General features: G+C 57.5%; 1 protein-coding gene across 1 annotated transcript; it reads right to left on the bottom strand.

Moving 5' to 3' along the window:
• Positions 1-3,526: 3,526 nt before the first annotated feature.
• Positions 3,527-11,656, bottom strand: VGF (VGF nerve growth factor inducible). The gene is made up of 3 exons (XM_054052693.1): positions 11,621-11,656; positions 4,786-6,054; positions 3,527-3,891 (listed from the first exon to the last, which is right to left on the bottom strand). Exons 2-3 carry the CDS (start codon positions 6,047-6,049, stop codon positions 3,527-3,529), a joined length of 1,629 nt encoding a protein of 542 aa, XP_053908668.1. The 5' UTR covers positions 6,050-6,054; positions 11,621-11,656.
• Positions 11,657-19,862: the final 8,206 nt, after the last annotated feature.

The following is a 19,862-nucleotide window of genomic DNA, read 5'->3' as shown; positions in this document are numbered from 1 at the left end:
CCCCCCCCTTTGCCCCCCCCTTAATATTTGCCCCCCCCCTTTTATTTGCCCCCCCCTTTTGCCCCCCCCCCCCCCTTTGGAATTAAACCTCTGGAGAAGCACTTTGTGTTCAGTGATGGTTTTGGGGGGGGGGGGGGGGGGGTTTACCCCCCCCGGGGGGGGGTAATTAACCCTAATGAGGGGTAATTAACCCTAATGAGGGGTAATTAACCCCATGGAGGGGTAATTAACCCCCCCCGGGGGGGGTATTTTTGCCCCCCCCCCCCCCAAATGGGGAGAGTTTAACTCATACTAAAATAGTGGCTTTTATTCGTTATAGCAAAATCGGTGATGGGGGTATTTACAGGAACTGGGGGGGACTGGGAGGGACTGGGAGGGACTGGGAGGGACTGGGGGGGACTGGGAGGGAACTGGGAGGGGACTGGGAGGGTCTGGGAGGGGACTGGGAGGGACTGGAGGGGACTGGGAGGCACTGGGAGGGACTGGGGAGGACTGGGAGGGACTGGGAGGGGACTGGGAGGGGACTGGGAGGGGACTGGGAGGGAGTGGGGGGGACTGGGAGGGACTGGAGGGGACTGGGAGGGACTGGGAGGGGACTGGGAGGGCACTGGGAGGGGACTGGGAGGGAGTGGGGGGGACTGGGAGGGACTGGGAGGGAGTGGGGGGGACTGGGAGGGACTGGGAGGGACTGGAAGGGCACTGGGAGGGACTGGGGGGGCACTGGGGGGCACTAGGAGGGCACTGGGAGGGACTGGGAGGGGACTGGGAGGGGACTGGGGGGGACTGGGAGGGCACTGGGGGGGACTGGAAGGGACTGAGGGTGGAACTGGGAGGACTGGGAGGGACTGGGGAGCACTGGGAGGTGGGAGTGGGAGGGCACTGGGAGGGACTGGGGGGACTGGGAGGGGACTGGGAGGGACTGGGAGGGGACTGGGGAGCAGTAGAAGGTGGAACTGGGAGGACTGGGAGGGACTGGGGGGCACTGGGAGGCACTGGGAGGAGGGACTGGGAGGGACTGGAGGTGGAACTGGGAGGGACTGGAGGTGGAACTGGAAGGACTGGAGGAGACTGGGAGGGACTGGGGAGCACTGGGAGGGACTGAGGGTGGAACTGGGAGGGACTGGGAGGGCACTGGGAGGGACTGGGAGGGCACTGGGAGGGACTTGGGGGCACTGGGAGGGACTGGGAGGGCACTGGGAGGGACTGGGAGGGAGTAGAAGGTGGAACTGGGAGGGACTGGGAGGGACTGGGGGGCACTGGGAGGGACTGGGAGGGCACTGGGAGGGGACTGGGAGGGACTGAGGGTGGAACTGGAAGGACTGGGGGACACTGGGAGGGACTGGGGAGCAGTAGAAGGTGCAACTGGGAGGGACTGGGAGGGCACTGGGAGGGAGTGGGAGGACTGGGGGGGACTGGGAGGGGACTGGGAGGGACTGGGGAGCAGTAGAAGGTGGAACTGGGAGGACTGGGAGGGACTGGGGGGCACTGGGAGGAGGGACTGGGAGGGAGTGGAGGTGGAACTGGAAGGACTGGGGGAGACTGGGAGGGACTGGGGAGCACTGGGAGGGACTGGGGGGGCACTGGGGGGGCACTGGGAGGGCACTGGGAGGGACTGGGGAGCAGTAGAAGGTGGAACTGGGAGGGACTGGGGGGGACTGGGGGGCACTGGGAGGAACTGGAGGTGGAACTGGGAGGGACTGGGAGGGACTGGGAGGCACTGGGAGGAGGGACTGGGAGGCACTGGGAGGAGGGACTGGGAGGCACTGGAGGTGGAACTGGAAGGACTGGGGGGGACTGGGGTGGAACTGGGAGGACTGGAGAAGGGGAGGACGTTAACTGGGTGAACTGGGAGGAACTGGGAATGGTGGAACTGGGGCTGAAGGAGAACTGGGAGAGGGGAGGACGTCAACTGGGTGAACTGGGAGGAACTGGGAATGGTGGAATTGGGGCTGAAGGAGAACTGGGAGAGGGGAGGACGTCAACTGGGTGAACTGGGAGGAACTGGGAGAGGGGAGGACGTCAACTGGGTGAACTGGGAGGAACTGGGAATGGTGGAACCGGGGCTGAAGGAGAACTGGGAGAGGGGAGGACGTCAACTGGGTGAACTGGGAGGAACTGGGAGAGGGGAGGACGTCAACTGGGTGAACTGGGAGGAACTGGGAATGGTGGAACCGGGGCTGAAGGAGAACTGGGAGAGGGGTGGATGTCAACTGGGTGAACTGGGAGGAACTGGGAATGGTGGAACTGGGGCTGAAGGAGGACTGGGAGAGGGGAGGACGTCAACTGGGAGGAACTGGGAGGAACTGGGAATGGTGGAACCGGGGCTGAAGGAGAACTGGGAGAGGGGAGGGCGTCAACTGGGTGAACTGGGAGGAACTGGGAGAGGGGAGGATGTCAACTGGGTGAACTGGGAGGAACTGGGAATGGTGGAACTGGGGCTGAAGGAGGACTGGGAGAGGGGAGGACGTCAACTGGGAGGAACTGGGAGGAACTGGGAATGGTGGAACCGGGGCTGAAGGAGAACTGGGAGAGGGGAGGGCGTCAACTGGGTGAACTGGGAGGAACTGGGAGAGGGGAGGATGTCAACTGGGTGAACTGGGAGGAACTGGGAATGGTGGGATTGGGGCTGAAGGAGAACTGGGAGAGGGGAGGACGTGAACTGGGTGAACTGGGAGGAACTGGGAATGGTGGAACCGGGGCTGAAGGAGAACTGGGAGAGGGGAGGACGTCAACTGGGTGAACTGGGAGGAACTGGGAATGGTGGAACCGGGGCTGAAGGAGAACTGGGAGAGGGGAGGACGTTAACTGGGTGAACTGGGAGGAACTGGGAGAGGGGAGGACGTTAACTGGGTGAACTGGGAGGACTGGGAATGGTGGAACCGGGGCTGAAGGAGGACTGGGAGAGGGGAGGACGTCAACTGGGTGAACTGGGAGGAACTGGGAATGGTGGAACCGGGGCTGAAGGAGAACTGGGAGAGAGGTGGACGTCAACTGGGTGAACTGGGAGGGACTGGGAGAGGGGAGGACGTCAACTGGGTGAACTGGGAGGAACTGGGAGAGGGGAGGACGTCAACTGGGTGAACTGGGAGGAACTGGGAGAGGGGAGGACGTCAACTGGGAGGACTGGGAGGAACTGGGAATGGTGGAATTGGGGCTGAAGGAGAACTGGGAGAGGGGAGGACGTCAACTGGGTGAACTGGGAGGAACTGGGAGAGGGGAGGACGTCAACTGGGTGAACTGGGAGGAACTGGGAGAGGGGAGGACGTCAACTGGGTGAACTGGGAGGACTGGGAATGGTGGAACTGGGAGGAACTGGGGCTGAAGGAGAACTGGGAGAGGGGAGGACGTCAACTGGGTGAACTGGGAGGAACTGGGAATGGTGGAACCGGGGCTGAAGGAGAACTGGGAGGAACTGGGAATGGTGGAACCGGGGCTGAAGGAGAACTGGGAGAGGGGAGGACGTCAACTGGTCCAACTGGGAGGACTGGGATGGACTCCGAGCAGGCGGGAAGGGGTTACGAGGAGGTCACGGAAAGCCCCGTTGAGGTCCTCCCCAAACCCTCTGGAGATATTTCTCCAACTCTCGATCTCGGGGACGATGGCGGCGGAGGTGAAGAGGGGTCGACGCCACCAGGAAAGTCCTTCCCGTTGGGTGCTTGGAGATCGTCGGGGGGTGGTGGCGAAGGACCTTCTTCGGTGGTGGCCCCAGAAGAGCTTCTTCTTTGCGTTTCTGCTCGACGTCGTGGATGATGTCCACCACGTCGTCGGCCGGGAGGTGGAGGCGGCTCGACAGCTCGATCAGTTGGTCGATGGTGCCGGGGTCCAGGTCGTCCACCTCCGATGGGTCTGGAGGAGAAGGCTCCTCCGACCCTTCGGAGACCTCCTGGGATCCTTGGAGGACATCGTTGCCCCTTGGGAGCATCTCATCACCTCTTGGAAACATCTCATTCCTTCTTGGAGACATCTCATTACCTCTTGGAATCATCTCATTACCTCTTGGAATCATCTCATCACCTCTTGGAATCATCTCATTCCTTCTTGGAATCATCTCATTACCTCTTGGAATCATCTCATTCCCTCTTGGAATCATCTCATCACCTCTTGGAATCATCTCATTCCTTCTTGGAATCATCTCATTCCCTCTTGGAATCATCTCATTACCTCTTGGAAACATCTCATCACCTCTTGGAGACATCTCATTACCTCTTGGAATCATCTCATTCCTTCTTGGAATCATCTCATCACCTCTTGGAATCATCTCATCACCTCTTGGAATCATCTCATCACCTCTTGGAATCATCTCATTTCCTCTTGGAATCATCTCATCACCTCTTGGAATCATCTCATTTCCTCTTGGAATCATCTCATCACCTCTTGGAATCATCTCATTCCCTCTTGGAATCTCATTCCGTCCTGGAATCATCTCATTACCTCTTGGAATCATCTCATCACCTCCTGGAAACATCTCATTCCCTCTTGGATTCATCTCATTCCCTCTTGGAATCATCTCATTCCTTCTTGGAATCATCTCATTCCCTCTTGGATTCATCTCATCACCTCTTGGAATCATCTCATTCCGTCTTGGAATCATCTCATTCCTTCTTGGAATCATCTCATTCCTTCTTGGAATCATCTCATCACCTCTTGGAATCATCTCATTCCCTCTTGGAATCATCTCATCACCTCTTGGAATCTCATTTCCTCTTGGAATCATCTCATCACCTCTTGGAATCATCTCATTCCGTCTTGGAATCATCTCATTCCCTCTTGGAATCATCTCATCACCTCTTGGAAACATCTCATTACCTCTTGGAATCATCTCATTCCCTCTCAGAACCTTCTCATTCCCTCTTGGAATCATCTCATCACCTCTCAGAACCTTCTCATTCCCTCTCAGAACCTTCTCATTCCCTCTTGGAATCTCATTCCCTCTTGGAATCATCTCATTCCCTCCTGGTGGGATCTCATTGCCCCTCGGGAAGCCCTCATTGGCCCTCGGGAATCCCTCGTTGACCCTCGGGAATCCCTCATTGCCCCTCGGAAAGATCTCATTGTCTTCCAATCCACCGTTGCCTTCAAAGCCACCGTCACCTTCCAATCCACCGTCGCCCTCAAAGCCACCGTCGCCCTCCAAACCATCGCCCTCAAAGCCCTCATCGCCTTCCACCTCATCGCTGACGTCCGATGGGATCCCATCACCACCTTCTTCCTCTTCAACCTCTTCCGATCGTTTATCTTCAGCCACGGCGGCTCCGGGACCTCGGAGAAGGTACCTTAGAAGAAGATCCGATGCTAAATCGGCCAAACGTTCTTCTTCGGCTGCTGCTTTCCGAGCCGCTTCCGCTTGTCTTCTACTCTCGGCCAACTCCTCGTAACGACGTTCCAAGAGACGGTGTTCCAAGCTCTGCTGTCGGCGGAGCTGCTTGGAACTCGGCCAACCGCGGTCCCGTTGACGGTCCCGTTGACGATCCCGCTTGGCTTCGGCGCGGAGACGGCCAAGTTCTTCCAGGTCCTTCAAGACCTCGTTATGGTCTCCCATGGCCGTTGACCTCTTGGTTAACGCTCGATGGGCTTCCAAGGGTGGTGGGAAAGAGGTGGGACCTCCTGGACCTTCATCGTCCCATTGATGATCCCATTGATGATCCCTCTTGGCTTCCACTCGAAGATCGTTGAGGTCCTTCAAGATGTCGTGGTGGTCTCCCATGGCCGTTGACCTCTTGGTTAACCCTCGATGGGCTTCCATGGGTGGTGGGAAAGAGGTGGGACCTCCTGGACCTTCATCGTCCCATTGATGATCCCTCTTGGCTTCCACTCGAAGATCGTTGAGGTCCTTCAAGACGTCGTGGTGGTGGTTTCCCGTCGCCGTTGACCTCTTGGTTAACCCTCGATGGGCTTCCAAGGGTGGTGGGAAAGGGGTGGGACCTCCCGGTGGTGGATCTCGAGGGGGTTCGGAGGGGGGAAGGGGAGAGCTTTGGGGGCGGCTTTGGACCAAGAGGCTGACGGAGAGGAGGAGGGCGGCGCAACGCAGCGGCCGTGGGGAGAGCGCCATGGGGCCTGGGGGGGAGGGGCAGGGGGAGGAGGAGGTGACCCCCAAACTCTGGGATCGACCCCCACATAGACCCCCACATGGACCCCCATATCCCCATATCCCCCATATCCCCATATCCCCATATCCCCATATCCCCCATATCCCCCATATCCCCATATCCCCCATATCCCCATATCCCCATATCCCCATATCCCCATATCCCCATATCCCCATATCCCCCATATCCCCATATCCCCCATATCCCCCATATCCCCATATCCCCATATCCCCATATCCCCCATATCCCCCATATCCCCATATCCCCCATATCCCCATATCCCCATATCCCCCATATCCCCATATCCCCATATCCCCCATATCCCCCATATCCCCATATCCCCATATCCCCATATCCCCATATCCCCCATATCCCCATATCCCCATATCCCCATATCCCCCATATCCCCATATCCCCATATCCCCATATCCCCATATCCCCCATATCCCCATATCCCCCATATCCCCATATCCCCCATATCCCCCATATCCCCATATCCCCCATATCCCCATATCCCCCATATCCCCATATCCCCATATCCCCCATATCCCCATATCCCCATATCCCCATATCCCCCATATCCCCCATATCCCCCATATCCCCCATATCCCCATATCCCCCATATCCCCCATATCCCCATATCCCCATATCCCCATATCCCCATATCCCCATATCCCCCATATCCCCATATCCCCATATCCCCCATATCCCCATATCCCCCATATCCCCCATATCCCCCATATCCCCCATATCCCCATATCCCCCATATCCCCCATATCCCCATATCCCCCATATCCCCCATATCCCCCATATCCCCCATATCCCCATATCCCCCATATCCCCCATATCCCCATATCCCCATATCCCCCATATCCCCATATCCCCCATATCCCCCATATCCCCATATCCCCCATATCCCCCATATCCCCATATCCCCATATCCCCCATATCCCCCATATCCCCATATCCCCATATCCCCCATATCCCCATATCCCCATATCCCCATATCCCCATATCCCCCATATCCCCATATCCCCCATATCCCCCATATCCCCATATCCCCCATATCCCCATATCCCCATATCCCCCATATCCCCATATCCCCATATCCCCCATATCCCCATATCCCCATATCCCCCATATCCCCATATCCCCCATATCCCCATATCCCCATATCCCCATATCCCCCATATCCCCATATCCCCATATCCCCATATCCCCATATCCCCATATCCCCATATCCCCATATCCCCATATCCCCCATATCCCCATATCCCCATATCCCCATATCCCCATATCCCCCATATCCCCCATATCCCCATATCCCCCATATCCCCATATCCCCCATATCCCCATATCCCCCATATCCCCCATATCCCCCATATCCCCCATATCCCCCATATCCCCCATATCCCCATATCCCCATATCCCCCATATCCCCCATATCCCCCATATCCCCCATATCCCCCATATCCCCCATATCCCCCATATCCCCATATCCCCCATATCCCCCATATCCCCATATCCCCCATATCCCCATATCCCCCATATCCCCCATATCCCCATATCCCCCATATCCCCATATCCCCCATATCCCCCATATCCCCATATCCCCATATCCCCATATCCCCCATATCCCCATATCCCCCATATCCCCATATCCCCCATATCCCCCATATCCCCATATCCCCCTATCCCCATATCCCCCATATCCCCATATCCCCCATATCCCCATATCCCCCATATCCCCCATATCCCCATATCCCCATATCCCCATATCCCCATATCCCCCATATCCCCCATATCCCCATATCCCCATATCCCCATATCCCCATATCCCCATATCCCCATATCCCCATATCCCCCATATCCCCATATCCCCCATATCCCCATATCCCCATATCCCCCATATCCCCATATCCCCCATATCCCCATATCCCCCATATCCCCATATCCCCATATCCCCCATATCCCCATATCCCCATATCCCCCATATCCCCATATCCCCCATATCCCCATATCCCCATATCCCCCATATCCCCATATCCCCATATCCCCATATCCCCCATATCCCCATATCCCCCATATCCCCCATATCCCCATATCCCCATATCCCCATATCCCCATATCCCCCATATCCCCATATCCCCATATCCCCCATATCCCCATATCCCCCATATCCCCATATCCCCCATATCCCCCATATCCCCATATCCCCATATCCCCATATCCCCCATATCCCCCATATCCCCATATCCCCATATCCCCCATATCCCCATATCCCCCATATCCCCATATCCCCCATATCCCCATATCCCCCATATCCCCCATATCCCCATATCCCCCATATCCCCATATCCCCCATATCCCCCATATCCCCATATCCCCCATATCCCCCATATCCCCATATCCCCATATCCCCATATCCCCATATCCCCATATCCCCCATATCCCCCATATCCCCATATCCCCCATATCCCCATATCCCCCATATCCCCCATATCCCCATATCCCCCATATCCCCATATCCCCCATATCCCCCATATCCCCCATATCCCCCATATCCCCATATCCCCATATCCCCCATATCCCCCATATCCCCCATATCCCCCATATCCCCCATATCCCCCATATCCCCCATATCCCCCATATCCCCCATATCCCCCATATCCCCATATCCCCCATATCCCCCATATCCCCCATATCCCCCATATCCCCATATCCCCCATATCCCCCATATCCCCATATCCCCCATATCCCCCATATCCCCATATCCCCCATATCCCCCATATCCCCCATATCCCCATATCCCCATATCCCCCATATCCCCCATATCCCCCATATCCCCCATATCCCCATATCCCCCATATCCCCCATATCCCCATATCCCCATATCCCCATATCCCCCATATCCCCCATATCCCCATATCCCCATATCCCCCATATCCCCATATCCCCCATATCCCCATATCCCCATATCCCCATATCCCCCATATCCCCCATATCCCCATATCCCCATATCCCCCATATCCCCCATATCCCCATATCCCCATATCCCCCATATCCCCATATCCCCATATCCCCCATATCCCCATATCCCCCATATCCCCCATATCCCCATATCCCCCATATCCCCCATATCCCCATATCCCCCATATCCCCCATATCCCCATATCCCCCATATCCCCCATATCCCCATATCCCCATATCCCCCATATCCCCCATATCCCCCATATCCCCATATCCCCATATCCCCCATATCCCCCATATCCCCATATCCCCCATATCCCCATATCCCCATATCCCCCATATCCCCATATCCCCCATATCCCCCATATCCCCATATCCCCATATCCCCCATATCCCCCATATCCCCATATCCCCCATATCCCCATATCCCCCATATCCCCCATATCCCCATATCCCCATATCCCCATATCCCCATATCCCCCATATCCCCATATCCCCATATCCCCATATCCCCATATCCCCATATCCCCATATCCCCATATCCCCATATCCCCATATCCCCATATCCCCATATCCCCCATATCCCCATATCCCCATATCCCCCATATCCCCCATATCCCCATATCCCCCATATCCCCCATATCCCCCATATCCCCATATCCCCCATATCCCCATATCCCCATATCCCCCATATCCCCATATCCCCATATCCCCATATCCCCCATATCCCCATATCCCCATATCCCCATATCCCCCATATCCCCATATCCCCCATATCCCCCATATCCCCATATCCCCCATATCCCCCATATCCCCCATATCCCCCATATCCCCCATATCCCCATATCCCCCATATCCCCATATCCCCATATCCCCATATCCCCATATCCCCCATATCCCCCATATCCCCCATATCCCCCATATCCCCCATATCCCCCATATCCCCCATATCCCCCATATCCCCATATCCCCATATCCCCCATATCCCCATATCCCCATATCCCCATATCCCCATATCCCCCATATCCCCCTATCCCCATATCCCCCATATCCCCATATCCCCCATATCCCCCCATATCCCCCATATCCCCATATCCCCCATATCCCCCATATCCCCCATATCCCCCATATCCCCATATCCCCCATATCCCCCATATCCCCATATCCCCATATCCCCCATATCCCCATATCCCCATATCCCCATATCCCCATATCCCCCATATCCCCATATCCCCATATCCCCCATATCCCCATATCCCCATATCCCCCATATCCCCCATATCCCCCATATCCCCATATCCCCCATATCCCCCATATCCCCCATATCCCCATATCCCCATATCCCCCATATCCCCATATCCCCATATCCCCCATATCCCCCATATCCCCATATCCCCATATCCCCCATATCCCCATATCCCCCATATCCCCCATATCCCCCATATCCCCATATCCCCCATATCCCCATATCCCCCATATCCCCCATATCCCCATATCCCCCATATCCCCCATATCCCCATATCCCCCATATCCCCATATCCCCCATATCCCCATATCCCCCATATCCCCCATATCCCCATATCCCCATATCCCCCATATCCCCCATATCCCCATATCCCCCATATCCCCCATATCCCCCATATCCCCATATCCCCCATATCCCCATATCCCCCATATCCCCATATCCCCCATATCCCCCATATCCCCATATCCCCCATATCCCCATATCCCCATATCCCCCATATCCCCCATATCCCCATATCCCCATATCCCCCATATCCCCCATATCCCCATATCCCCCATATCCCCCATATCCCCATATCCCCATATCCCCATATCCCCCATATCCCCCATATCCCCCATATCCCCATATCCCCATATCCCCATATCCCCATATCCCCCATATCCCCCATATCCCCATATCCCCCATATCCCCATATCCCCCAAATCCCCCATATCCCCATATCCCCCATATCCCCCATATCCCCATATCCCCCATATCCCCCAAATCCCCCATATCCCCATATCCCCCATATCCCCCATATCCCCATATCCCCCAAATCCCCCATATCCCCATATCCCCCATATCCCCATATCCCCATATCCCCCATATCCCCATATCCCCCATATCCCCCATATCCCCATATCCCCATATCCCCATATCCCCCATATCCCCATATCCCCCATATCCCCATATCCCCCATATCCCCATATCCCCATATCCCCCATATCCCCCATATCCCCATATCCCCATATCCCCCATATCCCCCATATCCCCATATCCCCATATCCCCCATATCCCCATATCCCCATATCCCCCATATCCCCCATATCCCCATATCCCCCATATCCCCCATATCCCCCATATCCCCATATCCCCCATATCCCCCATATCCCCATATCCCCCATATCCCCATATCCCCCAAATCCCCATATCCCCCATATCCCCCTATCCCCCATATCCCCTCTTTTGGCCGAGACCCCTCCCATCCCCCTTTACCCCCCCCCCTTTTGGGGGTGGGGGGTCCCCTCCCATCCCTCCCCCCTCCTTTTTGGCTATTTACCGGCTTCGATGTGGGGGTGTCTTTGATTCCGGGGGGGGTCTCCCTTCACTCCCCCCCCCCTTTTTTCGGGCTGGTGCGGGGGTTGAGGGGGGGGCTCCGATGGTGAGGGGGGGTCCTGGTAAAAGGAAAGGGGGGGGTCTTGATTAAAAGGGGGGGTCGTTATAAAAGGAGGCGGTGCTATTAATGGGGGGGTGTTGATAAAAGGGGGGGCCTTGATAAAAGGGGGGGCTTGATAAAAGGGGGGGGTGATAAAAGGGGGGGGTGATAAAAGGGGGGGTTGATAAAAGGGGGAGTGATAAAAGGGGGGGTCGTAGTAAAAGTGGGGGGGCTTATAGGGGGGGTGTCTTGATAAGAGGAAGGGATGGTGATAATAAGGGGGGGGGTGTCTTGATAAAAGGGGGGGGGCGTCCTAAAAAGGGGGGGTCGTCCTAAAAAGGGGGGGGGGGCGTCCTAAAAAGGGGAGGGGGGCGTCCTAAAAAGGGGGTTGTCCTAATAAAAAGGGGGGGGGTGGTCTTCATAAGAGGGGGTGGGGGTGGGGATAAAAGGAGAGGGGGGTGATAAAATGGGGGGGGGGTACCTCTGAAAAGGGGGGGGGGTCCCCGATGTCGGAGTGGCCGTTCGGCGTCTCGCCCTTTCAGCACCCTGGACAGCGCCGCTGCCTTTATAGGCGCGGGAGGGGCCCCACGTGGGGAGGGGTGGGGGGGGTGGGGGGGGAGGGGGTTCTCTCCATTGACGTCAATGCCCCATTCATAAAAATCGGTCCTGGGAGGGGAGGAGGGAGTTGCGCTTCGCGCATGCGCAGAACCATCCGGGCGGGGAGCGGCCGTGGTGTGAATGAATGGGCGGGGGGGGGGGGGGGTGGGGGGGGTGGGGGGAGGGAGTTTGAAGGGCGGGGGGGGGGCTGTTAATGAGTGAAGGGGGGGGTAATTAGTGAGGGGAGGGGTTAATGAGTGAATGGGGGTGATTAATGGGGGGGTAATGAGGGAATGGGGGTTATTAATGGGGGGGTTAATGAGTGAATGGGGGTTATTAATTGGGGGGTTAATGAGTGAATGGGGGTTATTAATGGGGGGTTAATGAGTGAATAGGGGTTATTAATGGGGGTTAATGAGTAAATGGGGGTAATTAATAGGGGGTTAATGAGTGAATGGGGTTATTAATGGGGGGGTTAATGCATTAATGAATGGGGGGATTAATGCATTAATGAATGGGGGGGTAATGAATGTGAGAGGGGTTAAGGAATGAATGGGGGGGTCGATGAGTGAATGGGGGGTTAATTAATTATTTGGAGGGTTAATGAGTGAATGGGGGAGTGGATGGGGGGTAATGGGTCAATGAATGGAGGGGATGAATGGGGGGGTTAATGAATGAATGAGGGGTTTAATGAGTGAGTGGAGGGGTTAATGAGTGGAGGGGTTAATGAGTGAATGGGGGAGGTCATTAAGGAATGGGGGGTAATGAATGAATAGGGGGTTTAATGAATGAATGGGGGGGTTAATGGGGGGGTTTAATGAATGAATGGGGTTTAATGAATGAATGGGGGTTAATGGGGGTTAATGAATAAATGGGGGTTTAATGAATGAATGGGGGGGTTAATGGGGGGTTTAATGAATGAATGGGGGTTAATGGGGGTTTAATGAATGAATGGGGGTCAATGGGGGTTAATGAATGAATGGGGGTTAATGGGGGTTTAATGAATGAATGGGGGTTAATGAATGAATGGGGGTTAATGAATGGGAGGGTTAATGAATTAATGTGAGGGGGGGTATATAACCCCTACAGCCCCTATATACCCCTATAGACCCTCTGCAATCCCCTATAAGAGCCCTATATACCTCCTATGAGCCCTATACACCCCCTACGGCCCCTGTATGACTCCTATACACCCACTATAATCCCCGATACAACCCCTATATAACCCCTATATACCCCCTATAACGTCCCCTACAGCGCCTATACATCCCCTGCAGCCCCTCTATATCCCCTACAACCCCTATATACCTCCTTCAGTCCCCTATACGCTCCCTATATACCCCCTCTACACGCCCTATACATCCCCTACAACCCCTATAGATCCCCTACAAGCCCTATACAGCCCCTACAACCCCTATACGTTCCCCCCTGCACACACAGACACCCCCCCAGACACCCCCATACCCCTATAGACACCCCCTATGGACACCCCCATACCCCTATAGACACCCCTATACCCCTATAGACACCCCCATACCCCTATGGACACCCCCTACACCCCCTATGGACACGCCCATACCCCTATAGACACCCCCTATACCCCTATAGACACCCCCTACACCCCCTATGGACACCCCCATACCCCTATAGACACCCTCTATACCCCCTATAGACACCCCCATACCCCTATAGACACCCCCTACACCCCCTATGGACACGCCCATACCCCTATAGACACCCCTATACCCCTATAGACACCCCCTGTGCACACCCCCATACCCCTACAGACACCCCCTACACCCCCTATGGACACCCCCATATCCCTATAGACACCCTCTATACCCCCTATGGACACCCCTATACCCCCTATGGACACCCCCATACCGCTATAGACACCCCTATACCCCTATAGACATCCTCTATACCCCCTATGGACACCCCCATACCCCCTATGGACACGCCCATACCCCTATAGACACCCCCTACACCCCCTACGGACACGCCCATACCCCTATAGACACTCCTATACCCCTATAGACACCCCCTGAGTGGGCCTATAGGTGCCTAAAGGGATCTGTATGTCACCTATAGGTGTCCGGGTGTACCTATAGGCGTGTATACGTGCCTATATGCCTCCCTGCATCTGTTAATAGGGGCCTATAGCCACCTATACTGATCGAGAGGGTGTGTAGATGGCTCTATAGATCTCTATATGTCTGATTATAGGTGCCTATAGGCCTCTATACACGCCTCGGTGTATCTATAGGGGTGCCCAGAGCCCCTCTATACGTGCCTGGATATCTCTATAGGGGTGCCTATGGCTCTCCAGGTCTCTCTAGGTCTGCCTAGAGCCCTCTATACGTGCCTAGATGTATCTATAGGGGTGCCTATAGGGGCCCACAGCCCTCTATACGTGCCTAGATGTATCTATAGGGGTGCCTATAGGTGCCCATAGCCCTCTATACGTGCCTAGATGTATCTATAGGCGTGCCTATAGGTGCCCATAGCCCTCTATACGTGCCTAGATGTATCTATAGGGGTGCCTATAGGTGCCCACAGCCCTCTATACGTGCCTAGGTGTATCTATAGGGGTGCCTATAGGGCTCTATAGGGCCCTCTAAGCGCATCTATAGGTGCCCCCCCCCCCCAGTTCCAGCACTGCGGGAGGAGGTGAGTCACCAATGCAGCTGTAAAAGGGGGGGGGGGGGGGAGTCTATAGGGGGGGTGATGTGTGGGTGTTGGGGGGGGCCTATAGAGGAGGAGGGGGGGGGGGAATGAGTCATTAATTGCTGCAGCTGCTGCAGCCCTGGCCCCTATGGAGGGGGGTTATGGGCTCTATAGGGGGCTGGGGGGGATCTATAGGGGGGTTATGGGGTTTATAGGGGGCTGGGGGGGATCTATAGAGGGGTTATGGGGTTTATAGGGGGCTGGGGGGGATGTATAGGGGGGTTATGGGGTTTATAGGGGGCTGGGGGGGATGTATAGGGGGGTTATGGGGTTTATAGGGGGCTGGGGGGAACTATAGGGGGCTGGGGGGGGATGTATAGGGGGGTTATGGGGTTTATAGGGGGCTGGGGGGGAATGTATAGGGGGGTTATGGGGTTTATAGGGGGCTGGGGGGGAATGTATAGGGGGGTTATGGGGTTTATAGGGGGCTGGGGGGGGATGTATAGGGGGGTTATGGGGTTTATAGGGGGCTGGGGGGAATGTATAGGGGGGTTATGGGGTTTATAGGGGGCTGGGGGGGGATGTATAGGGGGTTATGGGGTTTATAGGGGGCTGGGGGGGATGTATAGGGGGTTATGGGGTTTATAGGGGGCTGGGGGGGATGTATAGGGGGGTTATGGGGTTTATAGGGGGCTGGGGGGGGATCTATAGGGGGGTTATGGGCTCTATAGGGGGCTGGGGGGCGGGTGTATAGGGGGGTTATGGGGTTTATAGGGGGCTGGGGGGGATGTATAGGGGGGTTATGGGGTTTATAGGGGGCTGGGGGGGATCTATAGGGGGTCTATAGTGGCCGGAGGGGTCTCTAAGATCTGGGGGGGGGTTCTACAGGGGGGGTCTATAGGGTTGGGGGGGCCATAGGGAAGGCCTATGGGGGGGCCTATAGGTACCGGGGGGGGGGTGTAGGATCTGGAGGAGTTCTATAGGGGCCGAGGGGGTCTCTAGAATCTGGGGGGGGGATCTATAGGGGGGTCTATAGGGGCTGGGGGGGCCTATAGAGGGGTCTGTAGAGGCTGGAGGAATTCTATAGGGGGGTCTATAGGGGCTGGGGGGGTCTATGGGGGGGGTCTATAGGGGCTGGGGGGGTCTATGGGGGGGGTCTATAGGGGCTGGGGGGTCTATGGGGGGGTCTATAGGGGCTGGGGGGGGTCTATGGGGGGATATATAAGGGGGGGTCTATAGGGGGCTCTATAAAGGGGGGGTGTGAGAGGTCTGTAGGAGGATCTATAGGGGCTGTGGGGGTCTATAGGGCTGGGGGGGGTCTATGGGGGGGGTCTATAAAGGGGTGGGTCTATAGGGGGCTCTATAGGGGGGGCATGGGGGGGTCTATGGGGGAACTATAGGGGTGGGGGGTCTATAGGGGTGTCTATAGGGGTGGGGGTCTATGGGGTGGGGGGGTCTATGGGGGTGTCTATAGGGGGCCATGGGGGGGTCTATGGGGGGTCTATAGGGGTGGGGGGTCTATGGGGGTGTCTATAGGGGTGGGGGGTCTATGGGGGGGTCTATAGGGGTGGGGGGGTCCATAGGAGTATCTATAGGGGTGGGGGTCTATGGGGGGGGTTTATAGGGGTGGGGGGTCTATAGGGGTGTCTATAGGGGTGGGGGGGTCTATGGGGGGGTCTATAGGGGTGGGGGGGTCCATAGGAGTATCTATAGGGGTGGGGGTCTATGGGGGGGGTTTATAGGGGTGGGGGGTCTATAGGGGTGTCTATAGGGGTGGGGGGTCTATGGGGGGGTCTATAGGGGTGGGGGGGTCCATAGGAGTATCTATAGGGGTGGGGGTCTATGGGGGGGGGTCTATAGGAGTGGGGGTCTATGGGGGTGTCTATAGGGGTGGGGGGGTCTTATAGGGGTCCTATAGGGGGTCTATAGGGGTGTCTATAGGGGTGGGGGTCTATGGGGGTGTCCATAGGGGTGGGGGGGTCCTATAGGGGTCCTATAGGGGTCCTATAGGGGGTCTATAGGGGGTCTATAGGGGTGGGGGTCTATGGGGGTGTCTATAGGGGTGGGGGGGTCCTATAGGGGTCCTATAGGGGTCCTATAGGGGGTCTATAGGGGGTCTATAGGGGGTCTATGGGGTGGGGGGGGTCTATAGGGGGTCTATGGGGGTCTATAGGGGGTCTATAGGGGTCTGTAGGGGGTCTATAGGGTCACGCCGGCCTCTGCCCCCCCCCCCGTGGATGATTCACCCTCTGCGGCACCGGCGGGAGGGGGGGGGGGGGAGGGAGGGGGATGTGACGTCACCGGGGATCACGTGATTTTTTTTTTGGGGGGGGGTGGAGTTCCTCCTACTGCAGCGGCGGGAGAGGACAAAGCCCCTCCCCCCTCGCCGTTGCTATGGCGACCGTTGCTATGGCCACAGCAGCTCCCCCTGTTGCTATGGCGACCGCTGCTATGGACACAGCATCGCTGTTGCTGTGGGCCCAGTGGCTCCCAGTGCTCCCAGTGCCTCCCAGTGCTCCCAGTGCTCCCAGTGCATCCCAGTGCCTCCCAGTGCTCCCAGTGCATCCCAGTGCCTCCCAGTGCTCCCAGTGCTCCCAGTGCTCCCAGTCCCTCCCAGTGCTCCCAGTCCCCCCCAGTGCTCCCAGTGCTCCCAGTGCTCCCAGTGCTCCCAGTCCCTCCCAGTCCCTCCCAGTGCTCCCAGTGCTCCCAGTCCCTCCCAGTCCCTCCCAGTGCTCCCAGTCCTCCCAGTGCTCCCAGTGCCCCCAGTTCCCCCAGTACTCCCACTACTCCCAGTCCCTCCCACTACTCCCAGTCCCTCCCAGTCCCTCCCAGTGCTCCCAGTGCTCCCAGTTCCCCCAGTACTCCCATTACTCCCAGTCCCTCCCAGTGCTCCCAGTGCTCTCCCAATCCCTCCCAGTCACTCCCAGTCCCTCCCAGTCCTCCCAGTACACCCCAGTCCCTCCCAGTTCTCAGTGCTCCCACTCTCCCCCGGTGCTCCCAGTGCTCAATGGTCCCAGTCCCTCCCAGTGCTCCCAGTCCCCACCAGTGCTCCCAGTCCCTCCCAGTGCCTCCCAGTCCCTCCCAGTGCCCACAATGCTCAACACTCCCAGTCTCCCCAGTCCCCCTAATCCCTCCCAGTCCCTCCCAGTCCATCCCAGTCTCTCCCAGTCCCTCCCAGTCCCTCCCAATACCCACACTGCTCAACGCTCCCAGTCTCCCCAGTCCCTCTAATCCCTCCCAGTGCCTCCCAGTCCCTCCCAGTCTCTCCCAGTCCCTCCCAGTGCCCACGGTGTTCAACGCTCCCAGTCTCCCCAGTCCCCCTAATCCCTCCCAGTGCCTCCCAGTCCATCCCAGTGCCTCCCAGCGCTCACAGTGCTCAACGCTCCCAGTCTCCCCAGTCCCCCCCTAATCCCTCCCAGTCCCTCCCAGTGCCTCCCAGTCTCTCCCAGTCTCTCCCAGTCTCACCTAGTGCCTCCCAGTCTCTCCCAGTCTCTCCCAGTCCCTCCCAGTCTCTCCCAGTCTCTCCCAGTCCCTCCCAGTGCCCACAGTGCTCAACCCTCCCAGTCTCCCCAGTCCCCCTAACCCCTCCCAGTCCCTCCCAGTCTCTCCCAGTCCCTCCCAGTGCTCCCAGTGCTCAACACTCCCAGTCTCCCCAGTCCCTCTAATCCCTCCCAGTGCCTCCCAGTGCCTCCCAGTGCCCACAGTGCTGAACACTCCCAGTCTCCCCAGTCCCTCTAATCCCTCCCAGTCCCTCCCAGTGCCTCCCAGTCCCTCCCAGTGCCCACAGTGCTGAACACTCCCAGTCTTCCCAGTCCCTCTAATCCCTCCCAGTCCCTCCCAGTCTCTCCCAGTCCCTCCCAGTGCCCACGGTGCTCAACGCTCCCATTCTCCCCAGTCCCTCTAATCCCTCCCAGTCCCTCCCAGTCCCTCCCAGTGCCCACAATGCTCAACACTCCCAGTCTCCCCAGTCCCCCTAATCCCTCCCAGTCCCTCCCAGTCCCTCCCAGTCCCTCCCAATGCCCACAGTGCTCAACGCTCCCAGTCTGCCCAGTCCCTCTAATCCCTCCCAGTCTCTCCCAGTCCCTCCCAGTCCCTCCCAATGCCCACAGTGCTCAACGCTCCCAGTCTGCCCAGTCCCTCTAATCCCTCCCAGTCCCTCCCAGTCCCTCCCAGTCTCTCCCAGTCCCTCCCAGTGTTCACAGTGCTCAACGCTCCCAGTCTCCCCAGTCCCCCCCAATCCCTCCCAGTCCCTCCCAGTCCCTCCCAGTGCCCACAGTGCTCAACGCTCCCAGTCTCCCCAGTCCCCCCCTAATCCCTCCCAGTCCCTCCCAGTCCCTCCCAGTGCCCACAGTGCTCAACGCTCCCAGTCTCCCCAGTCCCCCCCAATCCCTCCCAGTCCCTCCCAGTCCCTCCCAGTGCCCACAGTGCTCAACGCTCCCAGTCTCCCCAGTCCCCCCCTAATCCCTCCCAGTCCCTCCCAGTCCCTCCCAGTGCCCACAGTGCTCAACCCTCCCAGTCTCCCCAGTCCCCTCAATCCCTCCCAGTCCCTCCCAGTCCCTCCCAGTCTCTCCCAGTCCCTCCCAGTGCCCAAAGTGCTGAACGCTCCCAGTCTCCCCAGTCCCTCTAATCCCTCCCAGTCCCTCCCAGTCCCTCCCAGTGCCTCCCAGTGCCCACGGTGCTCAACACTCCCAGTTTCCCCAGTCCTCCTAATCCCTCCCAGTCCCTCCCAGTCTCTCCCAGTCCCTCCCAGTGCCCACAGTGCTCAACGCTCCCAGTCTCCCCAGTGCCCCTAATCCCTCCCAGTCCCTCCCAGTCTCTCCCAGTCCCTCCCAGTGCCCACAGTGCTCAACGCTCCCAGTCTCCCCAGTCCCCCTAATCCCTC

Source organism: Cuculus canorus, chromosome 36 (assembly GCF_017976375.1).
Source record: "Cuculus canorus isolate bCucCan1 chromosome 36, bCucCan1.pri, whole genome shotgun sequence".
Taxonomy (NCBI): Eukaryota; Metazoa; Chordata; class Aves; order Cuculiformes; family Cuculidae; genus Cuculus; species Cuculus canorus.
This window is presented reverse-complemented; position numbering and strand designations above follow the sequence as displayed.